Consider the following 16508-nt stretch of genomic DNA (forward strand, 5'->3'; position numbering starts at 1 on the left):
CCATAAGAATGGAGAAAGGTCACGGCATGGGAAGCTAATTCAATTCAGTGGTTTGCTACCCGTTCCAAATCCCTTCACAGACGTCGGCTGAACTCAGTCACAAGTGCAGCATTTCAATCACTTAATTGAAGGTTTAGAATGCAAAGATGCAGAGCATAATTCCCCCAGGACACAAACAAAAGTTTTCAGTAAATCATTTAAAAACTAAAATCTGTAAGATTATGACACATACAAGCACAAAATGCAGTAGTTTCACGAATTGCTGCACAGACACCGACTTGCTCTACTTTAGATTCTGGTTTTCACCACTTTGTGTGGTTATATAACTGTTTCCAGAAACTCTGGGCTATCGACACAAGGAGCAGCTTCCAAACGGCTCGGAGGCTAGCCTAAAAAACTAGATTTATGGCTCCGCTGTATTTGGGCACACTCAGTGCACACTCAGGCACACTCAGCGCACATCTGAGGCTCTGTGCCACTTCAATTCACCCTCGTAAAAGATACAAGAGCAAAGAACCAAATAACAAAATCAGGGCAGTTTCAGAAACCACACCTCAGCTTTACAAAAACGATGACTGCTAGGAAAAAATGTGTTATTTAATCCTGATAAAACTGAAATCAATTAGGATTTATAGATTATCAAGTAGGTATTTTTAAATTTAAATGCAATAATGGTCAAAACAATAGACATACATGGAGAATCAAGTATTGAAGACATTCAATACTTTATTTATAACATAAAATTTATTCATAAAAGAACCATATAACAGAAGGTTTATAATGAAAAGCAGGGCAATAAATACAATGGGAAAGATTTTTTTTCCGAAATCATGGCACAAAAAATTAAGCAATAGCTAAATGTTTTTGGTCGTCCAGTCAGCTAATCTTTAAAATGCTAACATTTAGCTTGTAAAATTTCCAGGCATTTGAAATTCTAAATGGAATGACTAAGGAAGGAATGTCTTCGGAAGGCTTTCAGTCCATAGCAGTCTGTAAGAGCGGGATTTCAACGGTGGATTAGCTTTAAAAATAGCGATACTGATTTTCTGTGATGCAAGGTCAAAATGAAACTCAAAAGACAAGGCATAGGGCATAAAACAAAGAATCATACTGCAAAAACTAGATAATTCTCTTTACAGTTCTCCATACTTCATAAAAACACTTAAAAAATTATAAAAGATCAATTTTACAATTGTTAATGTGTGGTCACATTAGCAATATTTCAGGGAAATTTTGCAGGCAAAAAAAGTTCCATTGTCTCTTGTCAATTGCGTAGCAATGTATAAGCACCGCGTAAACAGAACTTACTTTCAAAGCAAGCAGCTTAAACATGAGTGAAATTTGCATGGGGAACTTTTTTACCCTTACGCAAAACTCAAGAGGACTCAAATTGGAATGACTGGATTTCACCCGCAAAATTTCACTTGAGTTACGGTAAATGTGACCGCACCTCTAGGATGGCAGATTGTAGATTATATCTCACCACTCACGATCATTTTACCCAAACACATGCGCTGGGAGGGGAAGGGTAACTGTGAGAAGCAAAAGGCATTGCAAAAAAACTTGCTCTGTTGATATACATGGTTGGTGTTAATACTGCTTTGACTAACAGCGCAGCAGAGTTCTCTAGTAGTCGATACCCTGGTCGTTATAGTGCCCTCTGTACTCATCGTGGTATTCACCCTGGTACTCCTCCTCCTGATATTCAGCCTGATAGTCACTATCGCTGATTTCTGAGCCATTCGTGCCTGTGCCCTGGCTGCCATTGGCGTGGATCATGGGCTCTGTGGGAGTGGCGCAGTACTTGGGGTCGTAAACCTGCCGTCCCAACCCGTACACGCTCATGCCCTTCTGAGAGGCCACCTTATTGGTTCCCATTTGCAATGAGATAGTGGAGTTGTCAACTGGTTGGAGAGCTGCCTTCTGGTCATAGATGTCCCTCCTGGTGCCTGGGGCAGACATACCAGCCTGGAGAGAGATAAAAACATGTAATTTTCGATAACTTGACCTATTTGTGTGCTATATTGTTGGTACAAGTCTATCTTTGGGTATACCTGGCTGGCTCCTTTATTGGTCCCCATTTGCAAGCTGATAGTGGTCTGGTCATAAGGTTTCTCTGTCTGTGTCTTGGGGTCGTAAAGGTGTCTCCTGGTCCCGTAGGCGGTCATACCAGCCTGGCTTGCGCATTTGTTGGTTCCCATCTAAAACGAAAGGAAGAAACATTTCAAAAAGTGCTTCAAAAATCACATCCTAGGTGGTCATTGTTACTCTCCAATCAACCTTACTCTTTATGAACTACTCCCAGAAGCAGCTGGTTAGCTGTTTCATTCTAGATTCGGTTTTGTAATTAAAGGGTTTTAGGTTAAAACGCCACAATGGACGATCCTTGATCTATCACTATTGTGGCCTTTAGTAGCGGAGGCTATTCTAGTCGCCTTTGACAAAAGCATCGGCTAAATCAGGGGTCGGCAACCTATTTGTCAAAGTGCCATTTTTAAGTTTCCGAGTTCATCACTGTGCCGAAAAAACATGAAGTGATCAGGTACGCATGAACGGAGTTTCCACATGCATCGCAGTCATTTTAATATGTATGGATTGTTTAATAAGGACTCTATACACTTGGTTGAAATTAATAGCATTAACTATTTACGGAACGAGCTTTAAGGTGTCAGTTGGATAACTTGTTTGCGCTGATGCGCAGTGGTCAGCGCGACCACTCTGACAAATGGTTTGTTAGAGCTGCACGCTTTCATTGACTTGTGCAGTTTAATACTCACACTTTAATAATATTAATAACTCCTAACTTAATAAAACAAGCTGTTACTACAAGGAATTATTACATCAATATGTAGATCTGTATATAGGTGGGAGGTAGGCTACTTTATCTGAATGAAATGCATACACCCCTCTCGCGCTTGCTTGCGTGCCAGCGATTAATCCTCCGCGTGCCAGTGTTGGCACGCGTGCCTTAGGTTGCCGACCCCTGAGCTAAATCATTCGTAATGTGCCTTCCCTTCATGCCCTGTCACAAATCAAATGAGGTAACACTGTAGTCAGGCTTCCTTTAAAACAATGCACGATATTCATCCAGAAACATTAAGGGAGTTCCAGGGAGTTTGTTAGAGTGCCTATAACCTGAAGTCCGATGACACACTGGCCAGCCTTCATTTTCTCCTCATCAAAATGCCTCTGCTGCTTGTCTGCGTATTTCACACCAATGTCGACATTTGTTTCCATGCCTTTGGTCTTTGCCTGTTGAAAAAGAAATAAAATGTTTCATAGTTGCAAAATTTAAAATGTCAATAATATGTCTAAAATGTCAATTTCTAGGGTTTTACCGAATATTCAACAAGACTCAAATTTAGCAGAATTGAAGGACTAGTAGACGTACCATACTGGCCAAAGCAAGAAGTGTGGTCTGGACTTGCGTCAAGTTCCCGTTTTCGAAGAGGTCGTTGGCCTCAAAGATGTCATTGGGCTTCAGCCCGTAGGCTAGGATGGCTTTGATGAAATTCCCAAGGTTCTCTAGCTGAGGGAACAATGGTAACAGTAAGGGTGTGTTTCTCAGTAAAATTATTGGTTACCTCATTTTCAGATAAAAGAGTTCGAGATGAATCAAAGACTGCATGAATGGGTCCATTTATTCTTATAGATTCTTCAGAGCTTTTATACTATAGGGTCTATCTGCAGTTGTTAGGAGCTTCTTTGTGCGTCATGTTTTCTCAGCTGCCTTTCCTAGTATTTGCCAATAATTTGATTTGAACACTGTATTGTAAGTCACTTTGGAAGAAAAGCGCTTCTCACTTTTTGAAAGGGACTGATGTGGATGAAAACAAAGACCTCAAGAGTCTCTAAAACATTTACCTTATGCCAGTTTAACTGTGTATGGTTTATTTTCTTTATCGATCCAGGCTGAAGCTTGTTTATCAATCTGAAAAGAATAAAAACAGAATAATTTCAATTAATTTATTTTCCATATCCATCACATATATTAGCATTTTCTATGGACACATTGAAGGTCAATCGTGTAATTTCGGTGCTACTAGCATCACCCAATTGAATTAAGAAAATAATGATTGTTTCAAACAAGTTTTCTGCCATTGGTCAGTCAAACAGATAGTCCCACCCCAAATTCATGTCATTGGTTGAGCCACTGTCATAATATCTGGCCGGTACGCTCAAACAAGCAATGCTATGATAGTCTTCAAGCCAGACAAAGCCGGTGTTTAGTAGGTTTAGCTGGTCAGACAAGTGACCTCCCATTCTGACCAGCTGAAAAGTGCCCAAAACAACTCTAAAAACTGACCAACTCCCGAGAAAATCCAAGACCAGCAAACTAGTGTAGGCTGGTTTAAACGGTCATCAGTAACCAGCAAACTGGTTAACCAAAACATCAGTAACCAGTAAACTGGTTCTGTATTTCAGCAGGGAAACCTTGCCCACATGGCCAAGAATGTTTATGTTTACCAACTCACTCGCACAATATGACGCCATCCTTAAGGCCTTTCTGAAAGCTGTCTCCGATCGGCATGCCGGTCACCTCCTCGATCCAGAAACGAAGCTCCTCCTCCTTCTGTAGGTCATATTTCTGTGCGATCTGAGGAAAAATAAGCCAATCAGTGAGTTGGGCAATACAAATCAGTCAGTTATGACTCAAACCGGCTCTGCGGGATCATAGTTATGTGTTCAGGATAATCTTACTCCAGATTCTAGTTATGTGTGAGCATGCATGCTTATCTCAACTATTGTAATGTCAATACACTTTGCTGATACACACACACACAACGTGTTTTACTTCAAAACACATGACACGGGACCAAAACAGCAGTTTGGAACATTAAAAACGCCTCTTTGCCTGTTAAAAGCTGCATTAGAGCAAATGGAAAAATCATCAAATGCAGCTTAATCAAATCAGATTGCCAATAAAACCTCTTTTCTGGCTTACTTTGTATTTTTCCTTTATGAATAAAACTGATTGCCTTCAAAGCATGTGATGCAACGCCGTCATGCGATTCCACCAGCAAACAGAGCATAAAATCCACACAAAGAGTCGCCGTATAAATCTATTCTGGCCGTTTCGCTCTTTCTCAGGACTTTTCTGACTGTAAATAGCACCATTGACCTGCTGACATTGAATAATGTACTCCGAACGGACAACTACGACTAACAACAGAATAAACTAGATCTTTACAAAATGGCTGAATGTAATGAGAGTTGTTTGCCTGTGCAAAAGCATCCTATGGCATTTGCTAAGGTATTTGGAGGGGTTTTTAGTGCATTGCTCATGGGGTTGCTAGATAATTGCATACTCTCAAAAGAGCCCATCCTTGTTGATATTCTGTTCATAAGTATGGCCTCAGTTGTGCCTTTAAAGGATGTTTAGTTGTCGATCCAGTAGGCGATAAAGTCTTAGAAAAGTAAAAGCACACCTCTAATTAAAAAGCTGCATGATTGGAGGCATCAAAGTTTAAAAGTAGGGTTTAGTATGTTTAGTAATTGGTTTATTCAAATAGCAAACCCCAAGTATGAGTAATGGTAAAAGCGAAGCTTGCCTTTGCACGCACTTTTAATTAATACAGACCCTCAAAATATGTTTTTCTTCTTCATGAGTGCTAAACACTACTTCAGCTTCAAGTACAAATCTTCAAAAACAGATTACATGATTTTTTTATTCTGTTAATAAATAAAAGGGCATTAAATACTTAATTTCCCACACTTACAGCCAGATTAAACCCATTTAAAGCAACAATTAATATAAGTTCCAGGAAATGGCTTTTATCACAGACTCCATTTCAAGTTCAGTGTTCAGGGTCAGACTGTACAAAGACAAAGCTAAATGTGGCCATCAAGATTGATCATGAGAGAGAGGGACAAAGAGACATATAATACAGGGAGAAAGGGTGGAGAAGATATTCTCAGCAGTTGGCGTTGGACAGAGGCTCCTGGAGATCCTGGAGTCTCACTATACAGCCAAAACATGATAAAAGCTTTCCTCGCGTCCTTCAAGAAGCAGTCTGCTATCTCAAACCTTATTTCCAGCACAAACAACGTCCTAACCCTTCAGATTTTACACAAAAACTCTTCCTTAGTCATCTTAGTGTTTAGCTTTTGTCTTAGGTTCTATGCTAATTTCAAGACCTTCATTTCCTTCTCAGAAGCAGAGGGAAACGTGAGCCAACAACAGCAATATTGTTTGGTTATGGTAATATTATGTTTTGGACAAACTGCAAAAAACTATTCTGTTTCTGTCAGGTAACATATGTGCTTCGTTTACACTTCTGTTGAAAAGTTTGCGGTTGGTAATTTTTTTTACTGTTTTTGAAAGCTTCTTGTCCTCGCCAATATTACAATAATTTAAAATAAGGTTTTTCTATGTGAATACATTTTAAAATGTCATTTAGCCTATTCCTGCGATTCAAAGCTGAATTTCCAGCATCATTACTTTAGTCTTCAGTGTCACATGATCCTTTAGAAATCATTCTATTATGTTGATTTGCTACTTAAGAAACATTTCTTGTTATTAGGAATGCACCAAATGAAAATTGTAAGCCGAAACCAAAACCAAAACTTCTGGATGCACTTGAAGGAAAACAGCTTTTTTTAAATTATTTATTTCTTATTTTAAATTAGAGTTTTTAATGAAATTCAATCATTTTAATGATACTGAATTTAAAAAATACAAGCCAATAAATAAAAAAGTAACTCTAAAATTGGACAGAAATAAATTGAACAGCTTTATTTCTTTGACCAACTATCTAAATAATGAAGTCCTACAAAGAAACCCATGATACATTTTTTCAGGATTGTTTTGACGAATAGAACAGCATTTATTTTTTAATAGATCTTTTTTGTAACATTGTAAATATCTTTACTGTTACTTATGATCAATTTAATGCATCCTTGCTGAATAAACGTATTTATTTCCTTCAAAATGAAAAGTCTTACTGAACCCAACTATTTTTCAAGTAAACAATATTAACATGAACTTTACTCTAAAAACAATACAGTACATTTTTAAGGGACAAATCAGGTGGAAACAGCTCCTTAGGGCAACAATTTCACAGTTTAAGTGGCACGTTTTATGAACATACTATGGTATATACCATTTAAACACTATGGTATTTGAATATGATACAATTTTAGAATCACAACATTATGAAAGAGTGAACAATGTCTCAAAGTGATTTCAGTATGATACAATAATGTTTCAGCTTTAGACTCTTACTGTATGCCAACAACTGTCTCATTTGTGCCTATTTTTATTTCTCCTGAGGGATTTTAAGATGTATAGCTTGGGGCCCATAAATTTCCATAGAAGGTCTCAGAGCAAGCTGAAGATCAATAAGACATCCTCCCACACTACAGCCCGGCAGTCAGAATGTGAGACCACTAGGAAAAAATGGTGTGGGGTGTTGTGGCAGTTCACTTGTGCAATTTGAGGTCAGCCGAGATGACTTTTCTCCTATAATGACAGACAAAAAAGCTAAACCGTACACAGTCTCTCATCTCTGAAGAACTGTAGAACTTTTGGTATGCTTCAAATAGTTCAAAAGAGCATGGATGATTTCAGATGTAGTGGGAGACAAAGAACGTTATATCTCTGATATAATGAACCATTGACTGGGGTGATTTATAGTAGACATAAATCGGAAAATCAAAACTGACAAAAAGGAGGGAAAAGAACAGAAGAGCTCCACAGAGAGACTGAGGAAAGATTGGAGAACCATGTGCCTGTCTTGGCCTTCCTTCCAGTCCACTGGGAAACCAGCCAGTGGTAGAAAAAAAACAGAGAGAAAATGGAAAAGTGACCCTTGATGGAGATGTTGGAGGCATTTGCAGAAGAAGAACATTCTGGAAGGTTGTGGGCAGATCCCGCTGGAGTCTGACATCTAGCTCTCCTCCCCCACTCATAATTCTGAGAGCTTACTGATGACAGCACAAAAACCGAGCAAACATCTGACTGAAAAAGGTCAGGGAGTGAAAGGGCTCTCAATGTGACACGATCAATTCGACAAACAGTCCCTCAGAGATCGATAAAACAGTGATGACAACGGAGGAGGGGAGGGGTGACCTTTTCACCTTGAGTTTTTAGGCTAACAACACATACAAACACAGAAATAAATAGTTTAGGAACAAGAGAAAGAATCTACAAGAATCTTCAATCCTCTAACAAAATTCTGTTTGCTTCCAAAATAAGCATAGCTTCTATTATCAAACTCAGTTTACAGAATGATTAAGAATTCTGCAAACTTTACTTTGCAAAAACAAACTATGAACAAGAGAACGCACTCACTTAACCTTCTTCTCTGACTAATATTGAGTATTGTGCTGAAATCAAGCATACATGTCCACTTATTTGCATATGAGCAACTAGTTCAGCCAGCATTAGGCAATATTTAACCATACGCTCTGGAAATACCCAGCAGAACAGACAACATAGAATTATTTGCTCTACTATAATCTATTAAATTTGTTTAAATCACAAAATGCCAGAAATTATTCATCCTGAAATACAGAAGTAAATTAACTATTTTTAAACTAAAATTTGTGTTGAAAATGTGTGTAATATTCACATTTAGCAATGCAAGGGGGCATAGCTAGATGATATAATTCGAATAATAGTCTTATTCCTAAATTACAATGATTTATGTGTCTATTAAACCTTTGACAGAATCACACCAGAACATTCAGTGTTGGCACTGCAGCTGAGCCAGAAAGAGCAGTTCTCATGTAGCTATAAGAATAAAACAGCTTCAGCTTTCACAAACAGTCTTTTTGTGGTTATTTCTGTTACAAATATTCATATTATCACAGAAGAACTTGGACAAATGTTTTAAATGATTGCTACAGTAGCTAACAAAATGGAGTAATTAACCTTTTGAAAGTAACTTGGCGCTTCACTGTATCAATTACAAATGATCATTAAATTGATTAAATTGCCATTGAATCATTCACTCAAGAGATTTGTTAAAAAAAACGCAGATTCATCCAGTAATGAAACAAGTGAAGACTTTATGAGTGAGTCATTGAATCGTTCATTCAAACGGATTAAAAAAAAAACAGTAATTCAAATTAAATTAAACATTTTTGTTAAGTCTTGTGAATTGTGATAGAATCGTGATCTCTTTTTGAAACAAAAAATAGCGATTCTCAATTTATCCAGAATCGTGCAGCTCTTCTAGTGTTTGGATTGGTTGCTTGCGTATTGGTGGTTGACTGGGTGTTCTCATTGGTTGCTAGGTGGCTAAGTTAAAAGAGCCATTCCAAACTAGATGTTGTGAAGAAAATGACTGCTAGGTGGTTGCTAGTGCATTTCTAGATACGGCAGCATTACAAGTTGGTTGCTAGGGTGTTTTGAGTAATTTATAGGGTGTTCTGAGTGGTTGCTGATGTATAATTGCATAGAAAGGTAATAACACATCTCTCCTCAACAAACCGCATGATTTTTTATCATTTATGCATGCCATGAGATGAGTTAAACACCAAGCAGTAATAATAATGATGCTTGACTAAATCATCACCAAATATGAGACAATATAGCTATGTTTCCATTCAAAGTTGCGAAAATCACATAAAACACATGCGAATAAAGCGCCGTTTCCATCCAATGATTCGAAGAGAACAAAATTGTCACTTCCTGATAAACTGGTGCTAAATATCATTAAGAAAAGTAGGAGAAGCCACTGTATATGATCATTTTCTTATATATAATATTACTTTTGTCTCACTCAGAGCGCACAGACGAAATGCAATAAACAAATTTCGGAGGAAGATGCCTGCTGTTTGGGAACAGAGTCGTGCAAGACAGTTTGACGACAGACTTTGCTCAGGCATTTCAGAAAACGGCATTAAAAAAAGCTTTAGAGTGCAAAAAAAAGAGGGTTCACAGACAACAACTTTTGGCTAAAAGGCTTTCAGTTCTTGAATAAACATTTATAAACTTAGACAAGGCTTTTTAAAGGTTTTTCTTTTCAATGTTTACACTGTTATAAGATCCTGCTGTACAATAGACGTCAAACAATAGCCTCAGGAAAACACATTTTCCTGTTTCTTCCTAAAATGGCAACACGGGGTTAAATCACTGTGGACAGACTTTGCAGAGCCTCATCCAATCCTAGAAAATATTGCTGATCAGCACATTGCTGGGAATGCAATGGCCCCTCACTGGGCCGGCTGCCCATCAGCAGTCACAGTATGGCAGTAATAGTGTTTTCACACCGGATCAAGATGGAATGTGACTTTAGAGAGTGACGGATCAAAGCCGTCAGGTTAACCTAGTCTGGGTTTACCCAAGAACCACCGTGACCTCCCCGTTCTGACCCACGGCCTCTCCCAGGACACCGGTGCTTGAGCTGTGGGCCCAGTACTGAAGTATTTCGAAAACTGCAAGACGGACATGTACGTTAAGACAGATGCAGAATGAGATGAGCGTGAGAGCCAAGAATAATTAAAATTTATTACAGTCTGAAAAAGTTTTCCCATGTCTGAGAGAATCAAGGTGTCTGTTGAACCACATCCAAACATTTCAGGGGGAATTCCTGCATATTTAAAGTCTTGGAAGCAACATACAAGACAATGTATTAAACTAACTACTAAACCGAGCTACCAAAATCAAAAACATTTCTATAGAACATTGCCAATGGCTTACAAAAGCTCACAGTCAGGAAAGGGTGTTCTTCTATCCACTACCTGGCGGAAAACAACTGATATAATGTAACACGAATGGTCACAATAAAAATAGGTTGTTAACTGACATCTCTTCCATGTGTAAAAATAAACCCGCCTGAACAATATCTTTGCTGTGCTGAATTTAAACAGAGGGTGATGCTTTGGCAACAAGCCCGTAATGAACGTCCCCTTGTGTCTTCTGTTACATAACCAGAGGGTCATTAATTTGATTGGTAAAACATTCTTTCCTATTATGGGATTTGTGGGTTATATTTTAAGGAATAATTCTATTTGAAAAGCTGGCGTGTTTTGTTGACATTTACCGGCTGATGTACTGGGAAACTAACATTTTTATATCTCACTGTGAGCTTCGACTTTCCACATTTCCAAAGTTCAGCTTGCAGGAAAACGAAGGCAGAAAACAGCTCTCGGCTTTCAGCAGAGCAAGAGTGCTGATGAAACTTAAGAAACGAGACAAACAAGTCTTCGGAAATCACATGACCTATAAAAGGTTTGAAACAAACATGGTTAAGAACATTCTTGTAGCTTCGGATTAATACTGCTTGAAAGGTAAGTATTTATTATATGAAGAGCATCAAAATGTTTGCTTATAAAAAATGTATTATTTTTCTGGGCATTAACATGGATGCCAGTCAGGTTTAATGAGCCACTATGCATTAAAGTGACAGTAAAGATGTGACACTGAAGTAATGGAGCAATGATGCTGAAAATTCAGCTTTGCATAACAGGATATAAAATATATTAAAACCGAACACTTTTTTAATTTCACAATATGACTGTTTTTGCTGTATTTTGATCAAATAAATGCAGCCCTGATGAGCATAAGAGGCTTCTTTAAAAAAAATGTATTAACCTAAAACTTTTGGACATGTGCTCAAAAAGTGAAACAAATAGCATAGGCCTACATTTGCAATTATAAAATATTTCAAAATGCTGAATGTACTTTAAAATCGCTTATAAATGCCTGAAGAGTCAGCACAGCAAGTCAATTCTACTAGTATTACACATGAAGAAGACGCCAAGATCAACAGCTCTTTATTGCAATATACCTCAAAAGCATACTTAAAAAAAAAGGATCTGTAAGGATGCAAGGGACACTTTTCCTGTAGTTTTTCATTGTCCAGACAAGTAAAATGGAAAATAATTCATGGATTAAGAGGGAAAATGGTGTAATGGAACTACTTTCCACTAGAAAGTAGTTAGGATCAGCGTTGCCATTTTAGCCACATGTTTTTCATTTTACACATAAAGGACCCACATTTGAATGCTGTCATCACTTACTTATTAATTTCTTATGTCTTTCAAAACCTGTATGACTTTCTTTCAGCTGCGGCACACAAAAAGTGAATTTTTGAGCAACATCCTGGCCCCTCTTTACAATTATAATTGAAATTGGAGCTCCAAAATGGCAAGAAAGCAACATGAAAGTATCATACGTGTTCTGTCTCCAGAAGAAATGATTGACACCTTCATAAAAGTTCATGAAAAAAAGTAGTAATTTGTGAATTAATCAGTTCTTCAAGTTTAACGAAACAATTTTGATGATTTGAATTTGGTTCTTGAGTTCACCTCATTAACTCAATGATTCTGGATGCAGCAGTTTACAACTCACTTAAAGCAGAACTAAGTAACTTTTTTACCTTAACCGAACAGCTTTGGAGTCATTGTAATGTTTATATTACTGATTTCGTGTTGAATGGTGGTCGTCTCGCACCCCCCTGGTGCCTGTGAGCCGCAAAACCACCCTTTCAACTTTGGCCTGGTGGGCCGCCGGCCTCAGTGTTAGGAAGTATCGTGTGATATCAGGTCTCGCGAGGTAACGAATTGCTTTACGGCACTGCACGCGTACACGCCCCCATCCAGGATACGGCTAGCTATAAGAACAACTATCGTCCCATGGCAAAGCTGGCATTTAAGAAGCAGAAAGCTAGAAAAGCATTGTCGGAGGAACAGAGAAAGAGGAAATGGCAGACTGACCGAGCGAGGAGTCAGACACGAGTAAACATCGGACCTGCGTTTTCAGAATGGCGAAAAAAAACGAAGAAAGCGCGTTCGGAAGAGTCAAGAAAAAGGTAACGAGAATCTGGCAAACGAGGAACCGGACAAGAGTCCCACTCGCTCAGTCTTTCACTGTTAAAGTTGACTCCTGCGATTATCATGAGAACAGTTGTCAATATCTCACATAATTATCAGGACATAAATAAGCCTACATGTTGTAAATAGTGTAAATGAGCGCAATTTGCAAACTATTATGATAAATTGCAATAATCATGTCTAACAACATCATAACGGACGTTACGAAATCAGGGCTCTCAAGTGTCACGCATTGAGCGTGACAGTCACTCATTTCGGTCTTTTGTCATGCTCTCCCGCCACACATTGTATTTCTCACGCTGAAAACTATTTGTAATATATTTAATATGCCAAAACTCTGGCCGCGGCGCTCTGACTGTGGAACTGGCAGGAATCAAGCGCGTCTCCTCTGGTGTTGTTCGTCGAGCTACACAATAGCCAATCAGAAAATAGCAGTATTGTATCTGGGTAAGATTTAACGCAACAACCAATGACAAAAATGTATCTGTCGGCTGGATGTCACTCTTGCCTGTCCTCAAAACTTGAGAGCCCTGCGAAATAATGCGACGTACATGATATACTTTATTGGTGTCATCTGGCATTTAGGCTCAGGTAAGCCTAACGCGGTAGGCTACTTTATTATTATGAAGTGCAGAGGCCGTGAGTGCAGATACGCTCTGCGTGAGTGGTGTTTACGACAGTAACGTTAAATACAAGTACTCTACAGCGACTCTAGGGATCGCTGTTTGACAAAAACAGAAATCTTGCATAGTGCTGCTTTAAGAGAAGATTATCAGAGAACAACTTAAATATTTGTTTGTTTGTCACACAAACATATTTCAGAAGACTAGCACACCAGTTATATAGACTACTTTATAGAGTTTTTGCATCATTTCTGAAACTTGAAAGCACCAGCCTTATTGCAATTCTCTCTTTGTCCTTTGATCGCTTTGATGAAAGGTCAAAAGGTTTTGAAACAACATGAAATTACAAAAATTCTGGGTGAAATATTTCTTGTAAAGCATCTGGCTAAAAAGCAACATTGTTTCTTTGAACTAAAGAGGTCATTATCGCAATGCACACTTTGACAGTTCAAAGCCATAAACTGAACTCTTCTGAATGAAACAGGATTATACACATCACAGCTGTTCCGGCAATGTCGTCACATTTTAGGAATGCTTAAAATTCCAAGATGAAATGCTTACTTCCGAAGGGGTTGGATGAGAGACGGACAGATACCTACCAGGATTGCTCACTTCAGAGGTGAAATATTAAATTGTCTACCAAAAAATAGTTTACTTTAATTTACCTGTTGAGCTGAAAACTAAGATTACTTAAGTCTAAAATAGCTCTTTAGCACTGATGATGTCATGCTTGAGAAATTTGAATGGGGGTGTCCTTCTTTACCCCGATTCACTCGCTTCACGTATCTTTACACATAATCCTGTCTGATTCATTTGAGGGATAATATCCTGAATAAATCACAACTTAGAAACAAGATATTAAACATGCTCCATTATGTTTTCCCCAAATGACACTCCTGCTTCTTTTGATCGGGATTTTTCACTCAACAACTTTTTATATGACGGTGATATTGAAAATATAAAACATGTCGATCACCTCTGACAAGCTCATCTCTGAACTGGGCAATCTAAGATCAACTTGAGAATATGACTCTCATTTCTGTTGTTGCATTTAATATGATTTTTTTAAATCAGAAACTTTTTTATTGGGGGATGCTTACTTAGCACATTTTTCATTTTATCCAATTAACTCAATACTAAACACAATTCATCATATTAAACATTTAAATAATAATTTATTAGTATTATTATTTACTTATTAGTATTATTAATGTGCCATTTCATTCAAATTCACTTGGATTCAATCTCCACGCAACGTTCATGGCCATGCTTAAGTCTTAAATAATTAATAACGTTAATACATTGGGAAAACAAAAAGATAGGTTTAACTAAAACATATTAAAACCAAACTTACATTAGTATCAAGCACAAACAATAAACTACTTTTAAAAGGTAGGCTACAGTAGTTTTCCAAACCTATATATCACATCGGATAACCTGAACCACACATACCAAAGGCTAAATGAATATTCAAAACAAAGAAATAAAATTCAGTTTACCTTGTTTTTAACCTCCGCAGATAACCCGTAGGCTGGTCCCTTGTTAAACTGGGTCATGATTCACTTTATGAGTTTTCTCCTGAAGTCAATGAACTGGCCAACAGAGAATGAGAAAAGTAAAGTCCTAAAGCTGCAGTAAAAATCACAGTACAGATGATTCGGTGCTCCGTCTGAATGAATAATCCGCACGCACAGTGAGTTTAGACAACGGACACTCTCGCGCAAAAAGTTCCAGCTACTATCGCGGATTTGGGGTGGAGCGAAGTGACTGACGCACCTCTAGAGCCAATCAGAAGCCCAGGCGCGTCTATTGTTTCTCTGGCTCTTGGTGGCCAAGGTAATAGATCACTTGACTTGGCAATCACCCAGTTTCTGTTTACTGGATAACTGAGGCTTGAAAACAGCCACTGTGTATGTATGGTGTAATAATCCTTTCTTTGTTTTTTTTCTAGTTTGATAACTGCAATAACAAGCATTTCACTGTAACTTTTTTAATTAGTCATTTTGTGAGGTAAATTCGTGAGTTAAATTCAAATATGAATATATTAAATTAAACGGAAACTGTATTAATACAATTTATAAATGATGTGTAAAAAAATATTTATCCAATAATAAGTATCAATTAAAAATGTATATGTATGTATGTATGTATGTATATATATATATATATATATATATATATATATATATATAAAATTACATAAATCAACATTTTATAAGATAACTATACTGATCTGATTAATGATGATTAATTAAACAATACATAATTTAATAATATAGCACATAGGGCAAATGTATTAAAAACAACTGAAGCTGACCAAGTGCTTTATAGATAACAATGAAAAATAAAAAAGCAAATAAGACACCAGTCTTTTACTGCTATAACAATAACTAAGGTACAATATTTTGACATAACAAATGGTTACTGTGGTGTGTGTAAAGCATTGCTTTAGTATAGACTGTATTATTATTATTGTATGCCCGAAGTGAAGAAACCAGTTTTGATATAAAAAAAAGCCAGTAACAACAGTTCATACACAGAAATCAAAACAACTATCATGGAGGTGGTTTGTCAAAGGAGATCAGTATCTGTCGCTGTCATGTAACCTGTGCTGAATAAAGAAAACACATTTTTTCTAAGGTTGCTTTCTATTTGTGAATATTTCTAATAACTTACATATTTAAGATTAAGCAGAATAGCTGCCTGTTTGGAGTTTTGCCATGTGTTGTCCCTGACAACTTGATGTATTTTATCAGACACTGAAGGCCTTTTGCCAATTGAAATCAATTGCAACATAGACTAAAGAGTGAAACTGAAGGGACATTCTGCATGGTCAACTGGGAAAGACATTGATAAGAGCAGTTTTGTGATGTAAATATTAACCAGTCAATCAACGAGAAATAAAAGAGTTCCTTTGGAAAACAATCAGGTCTTTCTGGATGAGAGTCTGTAATTTATGACTATTAATCAGCACGTTTTTTCTGCAAATCCAGGCGATAAGATGCACAGAATGCATCATACATGAGCATGTTAAATGTTTTTTTTTTTTTTTTAAGATTAGGATTTCAAACTCAATCTGGATTAGTTCTAGATTTACAATAT

General features: G+C 37.4%; 1 protein-coding gene across 1 annotated transcript; it reads right to left on the reverse strand.

Moving 5' to 3' along the window:
• Positions 1-708: 708 nt before the first annotated feature.
• cnn3a (calponin 3, acidic a) lies at positions 709-15344 on the reverse strand. The gene is made up of 7 exons (XM_077245071.1): positions 14906-15344; positions 4476-4597; positions 3865-3931; positions 3392-3529; positions 3136-3252; positions 2055-2201; positions 709-1968 (listed from the first exon to the last, which is right to left on the reverse strand). The coding sequence occupies exons 1-7, from the start codon at positions 14960-14962 to the stop codon at positions 1627-1629; spliced, it is 990 nt and encodes a 329-aa protein (XP_077101186.1). The 5' UTR covers positions 14963-15344; the 3' UTR covers positions 709-1626.
• Between the last annotated feature and the right edge of the window lie 1164 nt (positions 15345-16508).

This window comes from Siphateles boraxobius, unplaced genomic scaffold (assembly GCF_051911475.1).
Source record: "Siphateles boraxobius isolate OS27281-9 unplaced genomic scaffold, OSU_SipBor_1 26, whole genome shotgun sequence".
Lineage (NCBI taxonomy): Eukaryota > Metazoa > Chordata > Actinopteri > Cypriniformes > Leuciscidae > Siphateles > Siphateles boraxobius.

What these genes read in the sequence shown, in the direction of transcription:
- cnn3a (XM_077245071.1), bottom strand. Translation starts at nt 14,962, where the DNA reads ATGACCCAGTTTAACAAGGGACCAGCCTACGGGTTATCTGCGGAGGTT. An exon ending in TTCTTGCTTTGGCCAGTATG is followed by an intron (nt 3,253 to 3,391) that starts GTACGTCTACTA and finishes CTTTTTCAACAG; the next exon opens with GCAAAGACCAAAGGCATGGA. An exon ending in AGTGTGTCATCGGACTTCAG is followed by an intron (nt 2,202 to 3,135) that starts GTTATAGGCACT and finishes CTTTCGTTTTAG; the next exon opens with ATGGGAACCAACAAATGCGC.